Source organism: Pezoporus flaviventris, unplaced genomic scaffold (genome assembly GCF_033815535.1).
Source record: "Pezoporus flaviventris isolate CSIRO_AGI_PZ_B2104156 unplaced genomic scaffold, CSIRO_AGI_Pfla_v1 ptg000011l, whole genome shotgun sequence".
Classification (NCBI taxonomy): domain Eukaryota; kingdom Metazoa; phylum Chordata; class Aves; order Psittaciformes; family Psittacidae; genus Pezoporus; species Pezoporus flaviventris.
In genome coordinates this window covers 804,081-818,222 of record NW_026892559.1, presented here as the reverse complement: position 1 = coordinate 818,222, position 14,142 = coordinate 804,081, and the positions used below count along the sequence as shown (strand labels likewise).

The 14,142-nt window shown below is 40.1% G+C and overlaps 1 protein-coding gene across 1 annotated transcript in view; it reads left to right on the top strand.

The window, feature by feature from the left end:
* Positions 1 to 14,142, top strand: part of PLBD1 (phospholipase B domain containing 1) — a 40,892-nt gene that overhangs the window by 11,625 nt on the left and 15,125 nt on the right. Inside the window, exons 3-5 of the mRNA XM_061450626.1 lie at positions 5,107 to 5,190; positions 7,086 to 7,224; positions 13,827 to 13,991. Of these exons, the coding sequence (XP_061306610.1) occupies positions 5,107 to 5,190; positions 7,086 to 7,224; positions 13,827 to 13,991 (388 nt within the window). The remainder of the gene's footprint in view (positions 1 to 5,106; positions 5,191 to 7,085; positions 7,225 to 13,826; positions 13,992 to 14,142) is intronic.

Below are 14,142 nucleotides of genomic sequence, written 5' to 3'. Positions count from 1 at the left end.
TATCCTGGGCCGCATCAAAAGGAGCGTGACCAGCAGGTCAAAGGAGGTTATCCTGCCCCTCTACTCTGCTCTTGCAAGACCTCGCCTGGAGTATTGTGTGCAGTTCTGGTGTCCTCAACATAAAAAGGACATGGAACTGTTGGAACAAGTCCAGAGAAGGGCCATGAGGATGATCAGGGGACTGGAGCACCTCCCGTATGAAGACAGGCTGAGGAAGTTGGAGCTGTTCAGCCTGGAGAAGAGAAGGCTGCGTGGAGACCTCATAGCAGCCTTCCAGTATCTGAAGGGAGCCTATAGGGATGCTGGCGAGGGACTCTTCATTAGGGACTGTAGTGACAGGACAAGGGGTAACGGGTTAAAACTTAAACAGGGGAAGTTTAGGTTGGATATAAGAAGGAAGCTCTTTACTGTGAGGGTGGTGAGGCACTGGAATAGGTTGCCCAGGGAGGTTGTGAATGCTCCATCCCTTGTGGTGTTCAAGGCCAGGTTGGACGAGGCCTTGGGTGATATGATTTAGCGTTAGGTGTCCCGGCCCACGGCAGGGGGGTTGGAACTAGATGATCTTAAGGTCCTTTCCAACTCTAACGATTCTATGATTCTATGATTATTATTATTGGTGGTAGCAGTAGTGGTTTCTATTATACCTCAGTTACTGGACTGTTCTTATCTCAATCTGTGGGAGTTACATTCTTTCGATTCTCTTCCCCATTCCTCCTGGAGTGGAGGGAGGAAAGGGGTAGGAGTGAGAGAGCGACTGCGTGATTTGTGACTGAGCTTAAACCACGACACAGTGCAAACCTGAAAATGCTTACCATCACAAAAATGACTATCAGATAATACGCATGCCATCTGAATTTGGTTTTTAGCTATGTCTTTGCCCCGTTATATATCTGTAACTGCAATGAAAGCATATTCCTCACTGGGAGTCATGAATATAAGCTTTTTCTGTCAGGTCTTGTAAAGCTATTTTGGCTAAAGATGGCTTCTCCTGAGGCTAAGAAAACATATTGAAAATGCTCCAGTTGAGGAACAGAGATTGGTTAGTGATGTACCAACCTGACCCTTGAGAAGAACCTATTACTTCAGGTTTTAGCTGCAGGACCTTTGTCATTTTTTTTTATTCAGCAAACTGCAACTAATGAATCCTCTTACACAGTGTGTTTGCAATTTCCTGAACTGTGGGAGTAGTGAGAACACACTAAGTTTGCAGATGTTAAGATTGCTCTCGGAGCTCCAGTTCTCCTTTATCTTGCCTAGAGAGTCACGGAAACATAATTAACATGCAGGCAGATGTTCGTTCTTTGGGACAGTTATACAAGTCTTCTGAAGTAAAACTGAGAAACAGGGTTTCCCAATCCATAACTCTATTCCCAACAGACTGCCTGGCACATTCAGCCTGTCTTCAGGGAAGCTGTCTAGCATTTTTATCACAACTTCTCTTATGAGAAGTCTCTAAACACTCTCGTTCTGCTTTTGCACACATCAGTGCCTGCAGTAGCTGCATACAGCTCAAGCTTCCTTTTTAAGGACTGGGTAACAACAAAGAAGAGTGTAACAATGCTTTATTTGCATCAACAACCACTTAGCTACCAGAGTGAAAACTTGTGTCGCTTGCCTGTACAAGCACCAACCATCTCCCGTGGCTCAGGCAAAGCCTACCAGTGTGAAAATGTTGGGTATGCCTGATAATTAAAGTGCACTTTAGCACAGTGTTACCTGTAGCCTGAACAACTCCAGGATCTCCAGCTGTCTTGCATCCATTTGTGGTAATGACTCCATGAAGTAGAAATGACCCAGGGTGGCTCTTTGCAGAAACCGTGAAGTCGTCCTGGGAAGAGCTCTGATGTGAAGCATTAATGGGAAGGATACATTGCATGCCTCATTGCAGGCTGAAGTATAAGTTCCTGCAGAAGCTGTTCGGTGAGCAGTAGCTCCAGCTTGGCAGTGCCTGCAATTTGAAGACCTTCATGAATGCTCAGCTATCTCACTTCTTGCATTACGCTTTAGACACAGCTAGGCGCCTTATCATGTAAGCAAAAGAGTGACAAAGTATCTAAGTGTACACTTTGTCCCTGGTAGGAACCTAAGCAGAATGTAAACCAAACAGATAAAAAATAGCAAAGTATGAGACACGTGAGACTATTCCACCTTGGATTCCTGGGGAAGGATTAATCTCAGCTCTAGCTGTATAAATCTGTGATAGAAAAAACAGTAGCTAAACTGGTCAGTCCTATTTACCAGTGACCAGAGAAACACAAGCCTTTTCTAAAGCATGAGTCATCTTTCTAGTGTTAGTACCTGGTTAAGATAGTAGCTATTTGAAAACAGATAGTTAGGGGTTGGATAAATCTAATTCTAGTGTTTGTTGTGTCTGGAGATCCAGACGTTTGTTTAGCCCTATCATCCAACCGAAGATGATTGCTCTCTTTTTTTGAGTATGAATTATCTTCTCCCATTGCAAACGGGGAAGTGTTAATGAGGCCTGATTTTACTCAGGCTATGGTAGAGCACATCCAAATCTGTGACATTACTTTTAATCTCTTCCAGTTGGGGCATGCCAGGTGTCCAATAGCAGTATTTGAATTTGTAGCAAAGTTAATTTTCCTGTCTTCTGGCATAACCTCAGCTGACCTGAGTCTTGTCATCTTCCTCTCTAATTTGAAGAAGCAGTGCTCTGCTTTGCTGGTTTTAGACTTTGAAATCTTGTCTCAGCTTTGTAATTGCCTTGCATTTGGCTTTAGATACAGTTGCAAAGCCTTACCTTGCTATAATGGCCCAATTTACTTCAGAGGAAAATAGCCTTACAAAAGATGCAAGCCATGTGCACAGAAGCTTTGTTACAGCAAAAAAAAATTAAACACAGCAACTAGGGGAAAAATTCTCAATAATTTTAAGGATTTAAATAGAAAAATCAATTCCAGGAATCGTCTGTCTTCTGTTAGCATATACAAGATGGAAAGCCATTAAAGAAGCCGTTTTCAGTCCACTGATTCTGGACTAACCCCATCTCCACATCCATCATCAGAGCTTAAAGATGCTACTAAAATCTACCTTGTGTTGCATAACCTTTGAGGGCAAAATGAGAGTAGAGCTGATGGTTGAGCCTGGAAGCCTGATCATCTGTCCTGGCCTAGGCAGTGATTAGAGTAGTATTCTGTGCAGTTTTTTTATCTTCCTCATCCAGTTCTCATCTCTAAAAGGCCATCTGCCAGATGGATTGTCTAGTGCTATTTGTTCCTCTTCTCTAGTACCATAAGAGCACTGACTTGTAGTATGGACTGTGTTAGGCTATAATTTCCTCCCTAAAATTACTTGGGATTTTTATTTGCCAAATTCACTGTGACTGTAGGGGTAGAGAATGTTGATCTGTCTCTTCAACTCTCTAGTCTTCAAGAAGTAGGTTGTGATCAAGAAGTAGGTTATGATCATGGCATTTTGTTCTGTGTTACATGGGAGACAGACAGCTCTAGAAGTAAAATCGATACTGTAGCTGCAGTTTCAAGAAAAGTATAATGGTGTGAAGCTGCTTAATGCTCCTCTCTTTTGCCCCAGCACCTCCCTCCACAGACCCAATGAGCCCCAGCTTGTGCCTGCTACTGATGGTCTATGCATCAGTTTGTCTACTAACACTGTCTTCTTGCACCAGCTCTGTTGCTTATCTATCTACATAACCACCTAATCCAAACTGGAAACTGACAGAAGAAGCATTCACTTTTTTTTTTCAGGGTTAGTGTTTAGCCTGAATTTATGCAGACAGAGTTGGTTGTCAGAATGGTATCAGAGCTAAGAACCAGCAGGGTCATATGCAATCAAGTACTCAAAACACCAGCTGGGAATGGGGCAATGGACAGAAAGAGAGGGAGAAGGTGGTTAGAGAATCAGTAATTAATTTTCTAATCATCAGCAAACCATTCAGTCATCTGTGGCTGTATTCTCAAATTACAGCCTGAGGGAAACTGGGAAAAGCTTATTCTGCATCCTTCCTAGAGGAAGTTGTCTTCATGAGTTTTAATATGAGGAATTCTGTCCTCCTGGCATGTGCTTTCCTTTAGGCTGGTATCTGTTTTAGTTCTGTTTTCTTTCAGCATTTGGTAGGAGCTAATTTTACTAATGACTGATGTAGTTCTAGCAACTCCAGACCTCGGGGAAATAAATTTCTGCTGATTTCCACCTAGAATTAAGTAGTCCTCCTTTTTTGTTTGTTAAGCTTGACCCCCAGTAAGAAATGCTGGAGTTCTGTTTTGGCTTGAATCAAATGATTGCACTTCACCTAAATGGAAGGGTGATTTTAACTTCTGGGCTCCTGAGCCATTTTTGGCAGTTGGTTTCATCTTGAAATGTAAAATACTTCACTTCAACAAAATGAAGAAAAAGCCCCAACCAACCACAAAAAAAAACAAAACCCAAACAAAACCTTTACAACTTTTGTTTCTATTAGTTAATAGGGATGACATAGCTAACTGAATTCAACAACAGCAAAAGCCCCACAGAAATTTTGGTCTCCATAAGGCTGAATCTCTTTAGGGCTGGCGTGACTGGGAGTTTCTGTGGGAACATAAAAGATTAACTTATACACACTTTAAAATGGAGATATTTAGCTTAATCAGAAAGGAAGGAACATGGTTAATGGTAAGTAAAGCCTGCTAGATACCAGGCTGAAATTCTCTCTCAACTGAATGAGCAGATTATATTCTCATCACCTCTGTGTTTGGTTTGTTGTTTTGGGTTTGTTTTGGTTTTTGGGTTTTTTTTTTCCTGGTAGGATAGTTCTCCAGTAAACTATTTCTATTTCAAATCTTCTGTTGCTTTGAAGATGCTTCTGTCCTACAAATACTTCCTGAATGGGAATTTAGCTATAAAGTAGTTCAATCTCATTCTTGCTTATCTTGCTATTAACAAGGTTGTTTATTTTAAGTTAAACAATCCATTTGTGTTGCCTTTGCTGTTTTGTTGCTTTCAGTCATGCACTGAAGTAACTTCTGTGATCTGGAAAAGTTTACATTATGCACTGTGGCATTTGTCTTTCAATGCTTATTGATCAGTGGGTTGGTAAGCAAAATGAAGGGAGATTCAAAAGAATAACTTCCGCTACTTTTATTCTTTCAGGCACATGTATGACCATGCTGCAAATATGTATCCACAGTTAATTAAGAATCCCATCGTTCGAAGTGGAGTTCAGAATTTCATGGCGTATGTATTTAGTTATTAGAAAAGAAAATACTCAAAACTTGGGTTTGGAGTGTGACAGTTTTTAAAGGGTATTTAATCTCTTCCTTATGGGCCTAAGAAAATACATACTTCCTTTCCCTCTGCTTGAATGCTGTTAGTATAAGAAAAGGAAATATATGATGAAGGGCATAAATATCCATGCCTAATTCTGTTTCTTTCAAAGAAATGTTTAAAACCATTGCTACAGGGATGTGTAGATAATGCCAACGAATTCTGAAGGTCATGCTAGTCAAAATGCTTTTTCTAAAAGCTGGTATTTTGAATGTTACACTGAACAGTGTGGTCTCCAGGTTCCTGAAACTTTTTAGCATTGTGTATCCTTTTCACCCTCCGTTAGGTTAGCATTTTGTTTATTCTACTGCTGATGTAAATTCTGTTCTAATCGCAAAGGTCCTGATTCCCTTTTCTCTTCAGCTCTGTAAACCAAAAGTAATTATTCTCAAATAATGCACTTACACTGGTGTGAAACTACAAGTGGGAGGAGAGCTAGGTCAGGTACTGGGAAACTCAACTGTGATTACCAGTTATGTAAATCTCTTTGACTTAATGTTTTCTTCCATTACAAATACTTCTGTGAAACTTTGGTTGGTTCTGGGGACTATTTTTACCATCTTTCTCTTGTCTTGTGCTTTCCATGAGGGGTTATATATCTGACTAATTCTGTTATTGGTACACATATATAGAGTTGATTGGTTTTAGCTTATCCAAAAAGAAGAGGAAAAAAATCTTAGCAATCCATTGCCATCGTTTTTCGACATTGTTGTCCTCCTCGTGAAAGAAATGGAATAGCTACCGTATCAGTGTGTACAGGTTTTTTCCAGACTGACTCAGCATGGTAGCTGTATCCCCCAAGATGCATTGTTGGATGGATAGGGGTAATACTAGGTGACCCTCTATATTTTTGGTATTGGTTATATCCTTGACTCCTCTATCACTGGTTTACTTAATGGCAATTTTGCAATATGAGCTGGTGCGTTGTCCTTAAAGGTGTTAGCCCCGAATTCTCTGAGCATATCCATTTCCTCTGACGTACTTCCTGTGTCTTGTTACTTCTAGAAGGTTGAATCTGGCTGGTTTTATCACCCATATACTGCTGGAAGAGTCTGATTCCTTGCCAGGTTCATTATTTCTTTTTTTACTGCTGTGCATAATACTGGATGGATAAATATAGGAGGATGGAAGAGGCGTGAATCTGTCCTGACTTAGTCTAACACCTGTGGTTCTTCTTTGGCCCTTTGCTCACAGCAAAGGAGAGAACTTTAGGAGATCCTTATAATGTGGGCTGCTCTTGCCCTAAGGTCTGTTCACCTCTTGTTGCCTTGTGCTCTAAATCTCGGTTATTTAGCTAGTAACCTCTTGATTGGATTTGGCACATGGGATGGTTGCGTTTGGTCTCCCACCTTTTCCTCAGAGGCATAGCAGTGGGTCTTAGGCAGTGTTTGAGCACCACCAGCCAAAAGCCTTCATTGCACTTGTACCTAGGGGAGAGAAATAGCCTCTTCAAAGGTCAGGCTCATTTTGTCTTTAAATAGGCATTTGAAAGGGAATACCTATCAAATGCTGGTTTCCCTTTGCTGACTATATGGGGATGTTAGATCTAATGTAGCAGAGCCACCCACAGAGGTGGAGTCCAACTCCTTGATACTAAAGTCTAGTAGATACACACTGCTGTAGAGTATGTTATATAGATCTGAACATTTACACCCAGAGGATATAACATATAATGTCTGCAGAGTTTCCAAAGCATGATTTGCCTCAAAACACTAGGAAGGTTGGATCATTTGTCCCTTCCCTGCATTATCAATTGTACCCTAAAACAAAAACAAGAAAACCCCAACCTGTTTGTTCCTCTGCAGGAGACAAGATCAATGGACGAGACAACAAATCAGAAATAATAAGGATGACCCATTTTGGAGGCATGCTGGCTATATTATTGCACAGCTGGATGGTCTGTACATGGGAGCCCTCGAGTGGGCTAAACTACACAAACAAACAGTAAGATTACTGCATCTCTCTTTCAGTAGCTGGGGATGGAATGTCAGAGGACAAAGATGGGAGAATGGAATCGGATATTAAAAAAAGGAGAATAATCAGAATAATTAGTAGCAAGTACCCATTCTGCATACCATTCTACAAAAACTTCCATGATTGTTCAGTTAGATAATGTGACTGAGCACTTGTCACCACAAAGTCATGACGCCACAGATCCTTTGCACTGGACTTGGAACCCGGGTGCTCATGTGCCGATTAGATTGGTGATGGCTTTTGTATCAGCGTGTGAATGTTGGAAGGACAGACAGAGTGGCTGTCATTTTAAAATTGTTATAAAGCAAATGGCCCTCTAGGTATAAAGTGTAGCTGCAACAGCATGAATTGGCATGTAGGGAGTGTGTTTCTTAAAATTCTTATTTCCAAGCATCGCATTTCAAACCTTAAAAGCCTCTCTATTTTGGGGTATGTTTTACATTGTTAAATGTCTTCTCCTTTTTTGTCTTCTAAGTTTTGGTGGCTGTTGTGTGGTTTGTTGTTTTTTTTTTGTGTGTGTGTGTGTGTTTGTTTGGTGGTGCTTGTTTGTTGTTTTTTTTCTCCATTCAGTTAGAATTCTGTTCTGGATCATCAGCTTGTGTGTAAAAGCAGAGCTTCCTTAACTCGCATAGAGCTATAGTAATTACAATGCCGTCCTTAAGTCTAATGTCTGATAGATTTCTCAATGTGAGAGGGAGGGACTGAGTAATTGTAGTTGACCGTTTTTGTCTTGGTTAAACCATATCATTTGGAGAAGTTGGAAGTCCTAAATTGTAAACAATTGGGGTTTAGTAAAAAGCACATTTCTTTCTTGTGCAGAACTTGCTCTGGGGCTTCCCTAATGGCAGGGGGGGAAGTGTTCACAATAATGGAAAACTCCATCATGATGGGCCTGACTTAGGGAAGATAGTAAGAAACCTTGACTTTCTAGGAAAAAAAAAAACTCATTAATTTTCTTTCACACCACCTGTATCTGAAGAGCCCTTCAAAGCTTATCAGTTTTTTTTTGGCTTCTTCATAATCTAACTTCAGATGGGGAAGCATAATTTGCTAGTTTGTGTCTGAGCTGTTTCTTTATAATAGGCATGCCTTACCTGCAACATGTATTCCCTGATACTTATTTAATTGTGTATTTGATACTTAAAATCACTGACCTCTGAAGTGACTGGGTCATTTTTATTCTCTTGTGTCCTCTATTCTTGAATTATGTAAAGTGGATATATTTGTTTCGTTTCCCAAAAGTGCCTGGAGCAGGTGGTGGGATTTATTTTGACTCCTTATTCTGTTCATGGTTTCAGCTTTGGACATTATCACCTATGTTGAGATCCATATCTTACTCAAAGCAATAATGTCCCTTGTGTATATATTTCTGACTTGAGGTGGTGCTGCGGTTTCCTGTTTGCCAGGGCCGGAAAGTCAACACCAGTCTTTTACCTCTTGAGTAGAGTTTGAACAGCTGCTCTTGCACCTTGGTGGTTGGTTTTCCTTGGCATCAAAATGATACCCGACAGCTCTGCAAAAGAACATGCAGTTCACTTTGTTGGATACTATGCTACTTTTCAAATACTTTGGAGACATTAGGCTACAGCAATGCTATTTGTGTACATATTTACTGCTGTTAGCATCCCCTTAGGGAAATAAACACCTTGAAGATTCTTCCTCTGAGCTTACACTGACAATAAAATCAGGTGCAGATGCAGTGTTGCTGACTAGTATTCTAGCTTTGATACACCCATTTATCTGCAAATCAACCCAGCTTCTGTAAACTGTTGGTACTTGAAAAACTAAACGACCAACCAACACCCACCCCCCTTACCCTCTCGAGAGAGGACCAACAGGATCTTCCTTATTCCTTGTGATTAAAGAACATCTACTCTCCAAAGAGGCTGTTTTCAACTTTGCCCTTGCAGTACATGTTAAAAAGGTTCTTTACTTTAATCCCTTAGATTGTTAGTAAGTGGAATGTTTGGCAAATGAATTCACTTCATAGATGATTTTTTTTTCCTTTATTTCTAAGCATTATAGTTTGGTTCAATTAATCCAGTGTTGTTCTGAACTTAACATTGTGCAACAGCTGCAATAACAAGTATTTACTATTTCCATTACTCATTTCTCAACTTAAAAAAAAAAAAAAAGAAAAAGAAAGATCTCTTTACTGGAAGCTCCCACAACAAATTCTGCATGTCTTAAAAAGCAAATTGCATTCCTATTACATTTTTTCCCTAGAGGTCTGAGAGTCGTGTCTTCCTTCTTTCCTTTGATGGATACTACTGTTGTTTCATGTAAACCAAAAAAAAAATCCTTTCTGTATATGTATTGGTTTAGGACTATTATCGGTTTCTCTTTTGATCTCTATTGGTGCAGTAGTTTGGATTCATGGTGGTGATAAACATTAGAAATACTGATAATATCTCAAGTGTGGGTTGTGGTATTTTTATTTTTTTCATACACCTCCTCCCCACACAAAAAAAAAAACAACACAAAACCCCAGTCAAAACCAAACCTAAAACCAAGATGTGACAGGCTGTGTTGTTTTGTTGCCTGATGTTCTAACTGCTATTGGGAAAAACTGTGTGTACTTCTAAATTCAAGTGATCATCTTTTAAGTGCAGAGGGCAGTTTCTCCCAACTGCCCTAAGCTTCAAAGAAAATTAAACACTGCAGAAGAAAGGCTGAGAAGTCTTCTTCCTTAACTCCCAAAAGATCAGAGGCATGGGGAGGAAGAAGAGGGGTGAAGATAGATTTCTAAGTTCTTGCATTTCCCCACCCGCTCTACCCTCATGTTCATACATGGACAAAGTGTTCTGAACACTGAGAAGTTGTTGGTTGACAAGGGTAGACAAAATTGCTAAAGGGGATGGAGAAAAGGAGCTGTGTTTACAAAGCCTGGAGCGCTGGGCAAAGTTGAATAAAATTGTTTTGTTTTCAGGAGAACGGAAACAAGCTGTTTCAATAGTAAATCTGCCTTTAATTTTACACGTTGCATATGTCAGGGTTTCTTATTGGCACTATGCGTACCTTTTCAAACTTGCAAGTAGTTGGAGTTCTAAATTTAATGAATTAGTTGATATGCACTTATTTGAGGAAGACAAGTGATGAAAAGATCTGACTTTTCATTGTCTTATATGCATGGTAGTGTAAAGCTATGCCAAGTCCACAAAAAGATTCAGTGAGAGCTGGGTTATGTGCATGCAGGTCACTCTGTGAGGCTCAATTTTTTCTTTTCTCCCCTAAACTTCAGGTCTACTTCACTTGAACATTGTGGAACCATTCTGTCTGCCGCAAACTTTTTCTTTGTGCAAAGAAAATTTGGTTTTGACTCTGAACTGTTCTACAGTAGTAGTAGTAGTATATATTTTTATTTGTACATGTATGCAAATGTTTTATAGTGTACTTTTTCGAACTTTTTAAATTGCATAGAGTCTAGTTTCTTGCAGGGCTATTTTAGGTTGGTGCTTCCATTAAGACATTCATGAAGGCAATCTATGTTGTAAACTTCTGTATTTTGAATTTGATATTTACAGGTATCATTAAGAATGATGTCAAAATCTGAATAGATTTCCATGTTAAACTGTGACATTATTCCATCTGGTTTAGCAACATTTCATATCCAGTAAACAAACCCAACCCTTTTGTCAAGACAATTTCGGAAGGAGGGGCACTCAAAGAACATTAAGCCTTTTCATCTGCCTAATGCTCTACCAACGCTGTGATTAATCTTGGGCTTGTCTACACAGAGGAATTACCTTTGAATAAGGAGGTGTCAGAGTTTTAAATACTACAATGGTTTTAGGACAGCTCTGCATTTGTACTTCTTTATTTTGTATTGGGAATGCTTATGTATGGGGAAGGTACTGGAAAATACTTGTTACAGAATAACTTGTCTATTTTAATATCCTATGTAGACAAGCCTTTAGCAGGCAAGGTTTGTTCCCTCCTATCTGCTACCCTTACAGCTGATGTAACTCAAACTCAATCTGTTTTTTTTTTTTTTCTTTATGCTATTCAGGATGGTACCCTAGAGGAGCCACACATTCTAGCAAAAGGACATTTTCCTTTTGTCGTGACTGTATTACCTCTCTGCTTGTCAATTTAGCTCATTCAGTCACTTTTCTTCAGGATGTAAACCATGCATGCAAGTTTTCCTGACATTGCTGTGTGAGATGGGAGAAGGTGATTACAAAAGATTGTAATTATGCTCCACATTATGCACTTATTATGATGCATACATTCCCCCCCCCCCCCCCCCCAGTAATTCTTGCTAGTGAGCCCTGATTAAGTCTTCATAGAAAAGATTTCTCCATGTATCCTGGAAATCAGCTGTAGTTATTTCCAAACTGGGGCTCTCAGCTTTGTGGCACATGCCTCAGGCCACTCCTGAAGTTCTCAGATTTGGCCTGCATTAGTGTCTTCCGTTTGAGTCCATAGTTTACTGAGACTCCAGAGAAGCTCTGTGCACTGTGCTTGTGTTATCTCACTGAGCATCAGACAATCTTAAACACAAAACCAGGTTTATCCAAGCAAAGCAATGAATTCCTGGAAATAAACTGCAACAAAACTTGCTTGCCCCTCAAAAGGGGAGTGAAAACAGAACCCTAGTGTATGCTTAACAACCTATTTCCTCTTACTTCTGTGATACTTCTTTCTTCTGGCTGGCTTTGGGAGCTGGCAGCCCAGTCTCACCTAGTAGAGCCCTAGGAATTTGCGTAGCTTTTTGCTTCTTTTTTTGAGTGGGTCTTTCCTCCAGCTCTCTGGCCACCTTTCTGTGCGTACAAATCTGATAGCTTCCTTGCTTGGCAAGGAAGTTTGGCTTTGATCTAGGTTGAATGAATTTCCTAGTAGCTACTGAATTTTTTTACTTGCAGTGACTGTAAGACAGCACAGAAATGTGAAGCTTTTTAAAAATATACAGGCAATTCCAAGTGATGCCAGAGCAATGTCGGTGTAACTACCGGTAGATGTTGCAATGAAGGCAGGTTTCACGGAGGAGAATATGTAGTGGTAGCAAACGCATGTCACGTAGAATTTGAATGTCGCAAGGCTGGCTGAGCATTCTCGTATGCAATCCTGTTTGCTCCTCTCCTGGTGGTACTGTACAGTAGTGCCTGTGTGAATTAGGTATTGGAAAACAGCTTCTCTTCATTGAGTGCAGCTGGATGGGGAAAAATTGTGATGAAACAGTGTTCAGGTCTCTCTCTATGGATTCCAGTGAGATAGCGGTTGTTGAGAATGGTTTGTAAATGGTTTATACCACTGAGTTGCTTAAATTATGTAAAGATATATCTCTTGCTATTTGTCAGTTGTGGCCTTTGCTGCTCCCAGTTTTGTTCCTGACAGCAAAAATATGATGAACTAAAGCAATGTAACATATATGAAAGTTGGGTTTGGATTTCTTTCTGAAACTATAGCTATTGTTAGGGCCTTCTGCAATGGACGATTTTTAGTTATGAGAATGGCTTATTTCTCTCAGTTGTTTGGTAAGCATTGCGGGAAGGTTTAATTGCTTCTCTGGGAATATATGGTCTAGAGTATACATTATTTTTGTTTTTCCTATTGTTCTGTCTTCTAAAACAGTAGATGGGTAACACAGAATTCAGCCTCCCATATAAAAAGTAAATGGATTTTGTGCTGTTTATTTTTTCCATTCCTTGTCTCTGCTTTGTTGGAGTTTGTAGAGAGGTCAGCTGTATGGTTTAATAATAGTGATTTATATTGCAAGCAATGTGTTTATTTACTATATGATTGTGGCCCATTCTAAAATTACCATTTATAGCCTTAAAGTGATGTATGCTCTGACTTTTTTTCCTTAATCCTTACCTTAACTAAAGGCATGATGCAAGCAAGAACAGGAAATATTTAGAAAACAGTCTTTGGAAGTTGAGATTAGACCACAAGTAAGCTCTTATTCTTGAAGAGGCAAATTAACAGAAGGTTCTGAAGAGCATGTTGCACAACAAGCTGTGTGCAGTTAGCCCTGGCTAGTTGCAACTGTAAGGGGTTTCGAAAGCATGTATTGGAGAGCCTTTTGACTGTCTTCTTTCTTCAGCTAATTTCATACTTTATGAATATTGTTAACATATCTTGCTTCTCTCATTTGTTTTCTCCTCAGTTCTGAGGATGTCTTAAATTGCAGTCTTTATAAAAATCCAGAAACTCCCAAGAGTGCTTGTTAATGTAAGGCTCTCCAAAGGCATACATAAACACCCCCCCCCCCCCCCCCCCAAAATCTTACTGCTTACTATTACCCCAGTATAACAGTAACAGCAGACTGATTGGTGTGCTGTTTGCAAAGACACACAGAACTTGCATAAGTTATAACTAGTGTCTCATTTTTTTCCCCTCAGAAATGTTAGCATTGGTAATGTCACTACAAGGGCCAGACCCTTAAAGATACCTAGATGCCTAATACCACACTAATACCCATGTGTATGTGGGCCTTGTGAGCAGGTATTTCCTAGACCATGTAAGAGCTTCCTTTGAGAGCAAAAGAAAAATTCTAACAGCTGAGACTGTCTTGATGCTTCTCTGTCTGAAAGTGCTTTTTGTGGTCTCTCTTTCCTCCCTTTCCTCAGCCACTGAGCATCTTTGATGTCCAGTTTCTGAATGCAGTTGGAGACCTGTTAGACCTCATTCCTGCATTATTTGAGTATTCTGCAAGGGGTGGACAATGCAATGTGGAGCCAGGAAGCCATGGGAAGTATCAGTGGGATATGGGTCACTGCTCTGCACTCATCAAGGTGAGCATCAAGAACTTCATCTCCAGTGACTATTGATTTACTGTGTCATGAGCCTGCATTTCTGGAGTCCTCATTGTTTCCGTTGCATGTGCATAAAGAGACTCCTGTCAAGGTGCTTTTATGCAGTTGTCACTTGTGCCTTTAACAGGAT